The sequence below is a fragment of the Centroberyx gerrardi genome, chromosome 18, assembly GCF_048128805.1.
Source record: "Centroberyx gerrardi isolate f3 chromosome 18, fCenGer3.hap1.cur.20231027, whole genome shotgun sequence".
In the NCBI taxonomy this organism is placed as follows: domain Eukaryota; kingdom Metazoa; phylum Chordata; class Actinopteri; order Beryciformes; family Berycidae; genus Centroberyx; species Centroberyx gerrardi.
In genome coordinates, this window is record NC_136014.1 from 23,248,167 (window position 1) to 23,254,527 (window position 6,361).

At 42.8% G+C, this 6,361-nt stretch overlaps 2 protein-coding genes across 2 annotated transcripts in view; both read left to right on the forward strand.

Moving 5' to 3' along the window:
- The window catches only part of mdn1 (midasin AAA ATPase 1), a 70,373-nt gene extending 68,024 nt beyond the window's left edge, over positions 1-2,349 (forward strand). Inside the window, exons 101-102 of the mRNA XM_078289809.1 lie at positions 871-1,013; positions 1,095-2,349. Coding sequence (XP_078145935.1) covers positions 871-1,013; positions 1,095-1,280 — 329 coding nt within the window. The 3' untranslated portion in view covers positions 1,281-2,349. The remainder of the gene's footprint in view (positions 1-870; positions 1,014-1,094) is intronic.
- Positions 2,350-2,483: 134 nt separating this feature from the next.
- Positions 2,484-5,249, forward strand: lyrm2 (LYR motif containing 2). Its single transcript, XM_071899293.2, has 3 exons — positions 2,484-2,560; positions 3,646-3,786; positions 4,252-5,249. The coding sequence occupies exons 1-3, from the start codon at positions 2,513-2,515 to the stop codon at positions 4,330-4,332; spliced, it is 270 nt and encodes an 89-aa protein (XP_071755394.2). The 5' UTR covers positions 2,484-2,512; the 3' UTR covers positions 4,333-5,249.
- The last annotated feature ends 1,112 nt before the right edge of the window (positions 5,250-6,361 follow it).

Here is a 6,361-nt window from a genome sequence, read left to right on the forward strand (position 1 = left end):
GCCTTGAACAAGTCAGTGAATACAGCAGAGACAGGGTGGGAAATTCAGAGTGCTGGTGAGTTTTGTCTGTAGCTGGTAGGATTGTCTACCAGACACTCTGGCAGATATCCACCCAGCGTCTGGAGGGCCTCTTTTACTCTAAACATCTAGCAGGCTGGTAAAATGGTGAAAGCAGCTGGTGGGTTTTGGGACTCGCCAGCCACTGTGGCCGCTTGAAAAATAAAGTTAGCTCCCACTTTGGCGACAGATGCTTTCGTGAATGCCTGCTGATTGCATTCACCTCTGTGCCATTGAGTAAATGGAGTCCATGCCCAGATTGTATCTGATGTCCAACAAACAAGCCTTTAGTGTGGCACCAGGAGACTAGGGAGTCCCAGGATCAGAGCCAAGGCTTCTGAGTCTAAAGCAAGTCATTGTCACGGCTGCAAAGCCCCGGGTGCAGCTAACATTTCCTCTTCACGGAGCCGGGATACAAAGCCTCCCTCTGAGGCTGCTGAGCCACCGGGCTGCCTGTAAACACTGACCCAGAAGCACTGGAGCAGCCCAGTGGAGGCTGATCTCCGCACAGATTTAAAGGTGAAGTGATAAGATGGAAAACTACCGCCTCAGTTAATGGAAGCGCTTGCTAGTATTGATCAGATGGGAACTTCTGGTCCATTCAGTAGTGAGTTGTGAGAGTGCCAGACATCCAGTAAACATGGAAACATTCATATTGGAATTCTTTTAGCTTGTGGATGCTTTTCAACACTGAAAACAAGCCTGCTGGAACCATATAACCGGTTTCATGTTATCGTAACTTCCCGCTCATACCAGTATTAACCTCCACTCCTTCCTCCCTGACCTCTGACCTCTGACCTCTTCCCTCCACAGAGACGGCCCAGCTGCTGCTCATCGTGTCCGACGGCCGGGGGCTCTTCCTGGAGGGGAAGGAGAGGGTGACGGCAGCCGTGCAGGCGGCCCGCACTGCCAACGTGTTCGTCATCTTCGTGGTGCTAGACAACCCCAACTCACGGGTAAGGGAAGACAAAAATCTGACCATTTTTTCCAATTTCTGCTACGGCAAAAATCTCACTGAGCTTGTCGACCCGCCGCAGGACTCCATCCTGGACATCAAGGTGCCCATATTCAAAGGGCCCGGGGAGCTGCCGGAGATCCGCTCGTACATGGAGGAGTTCCCCTTCCCCTTCTACGTCATCCTGCGGGACGTCAACGCCTTGCCGGAGACCCTGAGCGACGCCCTGAGGCAGTGGTTTGAACTTGTCACGGCAGCCGACCAGTAGACCAATGAGAAGCCATTTTTTAAAAAATAAAAGGGAGGAGGGAGGGGCAGCAACCAACTGCACAACGCCACTCTGCTGCTAGCCTCTCAGCCAGGACTCAAATAAAAAAAAAAAACATGGACTCAAAAAAGACGGATTTGCCGCTGTACATGTGCCTTTATTTTCTTATTTTTACTCTAATTTTAGTAGACTCTGTAGAGTTTGATAGCAACCTTTGCTGTTTTGTCTTTGTCATCAGGGGAATTCTCGAAGTTTCTTTTGTAATGTAACAAGGATTGCTTTAACTTGCACGTCTCTGAGAAATGATAGAAACAAAAATGTGATTCCCTTGCGTGTGAAACACCTCAGTGAAGAGTCAGTAAATACCTCTTGTCCCCCTTGTACTATAACCCCCCTCTCACGTTTGTGTGGATGTTTTAGTCAGTGTTACGAAGATCATCAAATCATCCATCTTCAATGTGAACACAACAACCGATGTACGGAGCTGGCGGGACAGAGTTGTGGCATTGTGTTTGTGTAAAAGAACCCTTCATAATGTCACGGCATAACAGTAGCATGTTGGTATGGTCTTGATCGACATTTAGAGGAACTCAAAAAAAATGTGCCTTGGAGAGGAAAACGGTATTGCATCTCACTTCACACCTAAATCAGCCGTTGCGATGAGCGGTTAGAGGCGCGGTCCCAGCTCTGTAAAGGTCAGGATTTTTAGAAATTCAGTTCTTATGCACTTTGAAGCACAGGGACTACGGATTCCAATTTTGATATATGCTCCAATAACCAATTTTTGTGGTTTAAAGACACATATCTGCTGTGTTCATTTTACAACCATACTGTGTGTGACTTACACATCTGCAGAAAGAGAGCTAGGAGCTCATCACTGTGTCCGTTAGGAGTAGACTCAAGGTGTTTATGATTGTGCATTGAAATGTTAATCACCTATGTGTTTTGTAATGTGGACATAAATGTAAGCAGGCATCGGTTATATTTAAGAGGTTGTTTCTTCATGCCACCCATCTATTAAACCATACCATGACACGAATGATCCTGACAATAAACAGTTTCAAAGGTCTTCCTCTGTTTGTGCAGAAATGATATAAGCTGGTTGTGGTCATTGTCCTCCAGTCCACCAGGGGGCGGAAAATACTCAATATTTACCATGGTATTTACCCGGTGTTGTCAGCTGGCAACAAGCTTCCATCACAACATCCGCTTTGGAAGTTGTGTCAGTCAGAATGATGGCAATTTCAAGGTTACCACCGGGAGCATTTTCCTTAAAACAGGTAAATATATCGCTGGATAAGGCGAACAATGGGAGGAAAACAGTCTGCCGGTTACAGGTGACAGTTGCTGGAATCGCTCTTGTAGTGAACATTAATGTAGCTGCAACTGTGTAGCATTAGCTATGTATGCTAATTTAACCAATAAGCCACGAGGGGTTTTATAAGCACGTCAAGTGGCTTATTGCCGTTGTAAAACGGCGGTAACACCAATGTATTCAAAACGAAAGACCATAAATTATAGATATTTTATTGTCAGTCGATGATTTTAATAATTTTTAATCCCTATTTTTCCGCCAAGCGATACAGTTCTTGTTAACCAAAGCGGTTGCTATGCGACACATAATGTAATAGTGGTATGAGTGGTGATTTTCGGTTAGCGTATTAATTCAGCAGTGATGCGGTCATCGCTGGGTCATCGACGTGTGATTATCGGTGTTTTTTACAACGACTTCGAACTTGTCTCAGCCAATCAGAATTGAGGACCAGGACTAGCTGTCTGTTTTAGATTTTGAAATCATCCACCGTCAGAAATGCAGTCTGTCCCTAGCTTCACAGTGCAGCCCATTCAGGTATACAAGGATTGAGGTTACATCGTTGGTAACTAGTTGACTGAACTAGAATGGGGTTAGCTTTCTTAGCTAACCTCCATCCTAAGCTGTCACAACTATTTAGCTATGTCTAGGGCAAAGATGGCTGCAGAGCTGTCATGTTATCAAGCCATTTATCCAGAATATGATCTGTAGCTAGCTAGGTAAAAGTGTGATGGAGATGAGTGAGTTCTAGCTAACTGTAGTATTATAACTTGAGAATTTCAGTTCAATTTCAGGTCACTTCAAACCCTTTTGGGGGAATATTCTACAAATTCAGTGTCTTCTTACATGTTTACCCACTGTGTCATGAGATAACACATTTGTGACTTCAAATATTCTGTGAGCCTTCAGCACACAAACTATTTCTCATTTAAATTTTTTGAAAATTGAGTTTTCGGCTGTCAGTGGATCTACAAAGCTCGCCTCCCCCCTTGCTGCTACATTGCCATGACATACTGTATATCTTCAGTCTGACTTGCTGATTTTCTTCATCAGTTCCTACAGAGGCAGAGGGTTTTGGGAATTTACAGAAATATGCTGAGGGCCATTCGACAGGTACCAGAGGAGGGAGACAGGAAGTACCTCAGGGACTGGGCAAGGGACGAGTTCAAGAGGAATAAGAACGCCACAGACCAGGTAAATATTGTATATTAATATGTGTGTTTCCCTCCCCATTGAATAGCCAGTGGGTGGCCCTGCTCACCTAGAACTGCCCCTCATCAATATTAATTCCAATGAAGAGTTTTTGTTTAACACAGTAGAAACTGAGTTTACAAGGTCTTTCCTTGCTCAGAGTTCCTACCCAGGTCTGGAAAGTCTTAAAGTAAAGTTTGGAAAATAAACTTGATCATTTCCAGGTCTTGAAAAAGTTGGGAATCGCTTAAAAAGTGTGGAGAAATAGTTTGTTGTTGTTGTTGTAATGACTAATCTTAATTCATATTGCCCAGCCACAATCAGCATATTGAAAACTTCACAAAATCTTGCATGTGGAATTTTGTGTAGGGAATTTGTCTATAGACCCTGTTTGCAATTTCAGTGACTGTGTATTTTCCCAGCATCCTTTCTGCTCACTACTGACATTTACTCTCAACTATCCCCCAGGATGCCATCCGCATGATGATCACACAAGCAAACAACCATCTGGAGGAGCTTCAGAAGTCTCTCGCATTGGCCAAGAGTTAAAGCCTCTCAGCTGCTGGGAGTCAGGAGGACTGTGTGATCTTACATTGACTTTACACTGCTAACAGCCTGTGGATTGTTCTGGATTGCTTCCCAGTGAGGACTTCACATGGCTGCTGGACGGGGCTTGTGCTTTATAAAGACCTCTTAAGGTAGTAATGTGCATGGCAATTTTTTGGGGAAACATTGAAGAGCAATACACCCGGCAACAAAGTGTCATAAATGTATTGTTTGCTGCCTGGCCATGAGATGTGCCTGTGTGATTCTGTGTGAACTCTTATGCTTAACTCGGAACGCCCACATCCAAATTCATTCTTATTTATGACTTTAAAATCAACAGATAAAACTAACTGCAGCAGATACTGCTCGCTTTTCGTAAGCAGAGTTCACTGTATTAGTGTGAATATAACTGATAATTTAGATTTTTTTAGTATCTTCAACTGCCAATATCGGATGATTTGCTGCCTGTGTTGACACATTTCTACAATTCGTGACACCAAGTTTGAGATATCAGAGTCGACAAAAAATTCACACGTCCTACTTTCCTACTACGACTAGGAGGCTAATGTAAACGGGTTTCTCTGTCATCAGCTGGTATTTACGGTAAATCTGACATGATGTGAACGTGGCATTAGGGCAGGGCTTCCCAAACATTTTCATGTCAAGGACCCCAAATCGATTCACTTTAGACCACAGACCATTTGATAAATGTTTGTCCAAAGGAGCCCCATCTGAGATGTTTTTTGATGTTTATCGACAGTGTAAGTGTTGAATTAACTGTGGAGAGAGGGAAACCTCTGATCAAAATAGTTCTTATACATTCACTCATTGTGCTAATTTCTAGTTAATGAAGTAATGGTGCAGTTGAATTAGTCCTCATTTGGCTGGGGACCCTGAGGCTTTCACAACACGTCTTGATCCCATTTCATTATAATGGAAAACTGTGCTGTTCTATGAATAAATTACTGCGTCAACTTAATTGTGAGGGTAAATGTGCCCATTTGCCACTAACAATTGTTTGTATATTAATTTATCTATTAAATGCGAAGTAATGATTACAAAACACAGACATGTTTAGGATCTTTTTTTTTTTTTTTTTACAAAATACATTGTCTGGCATCATTACACAGAGTGCATTATTCATATCAACAGAGTCATCCATACACAACTAACCTCCAACATGAACAGAGCAGGCAGTCGCTACATAACATGTACACTGGATAGTAATACTGCGACACACAGCTCTGCCTTTTCTTCATGCAAAATGTCTTGACAGTTGATTTTTCTGACTTGGGAACAGGCGTCACGATTGTCTTCCCACAGCTGAAGTGAAGAAGATGGTGGCGGGGGAGAGGGGGGGAATTCTGGGAAACTAGATTATTTGTCAAATGACCTTAAAATAATCATGGAATGGCTCGTTTAGTGTTTGTTTGTAGTGAAAGATCATCACTTTAGACGCACATCAAGACGTATATAGAGGGAATCTGTTTCAGTTATCTGTTTGGAAAGTATGGAATATAAAATTGCTTATTTCCATGTCTTGAAGAATTTCAGAATTGGAAAAAAATGCGATTTAGACCCAGTACACAGACACATTTTACATAGTTACAGACCCCACTGTCATTACACATATTGTGATATTCGCACTTGATGCAAATAATGTTCAGCTATTAAGTGATATGGTTTAAATAGACGGTTGTCTGGGCCGTATCGCCCTGCCACTGTCAGCACACACACACACACTGAACGTCAAATCCGGTTAAGTCATTAAGGTCTCATTACCTGGCTAACTGGGTAATGCTGCTTCTTGAAGTGTGCACATGCTTAACATTATAGAATTTGTTTATTTTTGACTTTTTCTGTCAAAAGCCCAATCTATAAGCAGAGTGGAGTTGCCTTTTACTGCCGTTTATTTCAGTGGAATGTTAACATTTTATTCCACTCACATTTACCAACAATACACAGGAGCTGATGTAACTATCCACTGGGATATTAAACTACTGTTAGCACCTGTAGAAAACCTGGCTTGGAT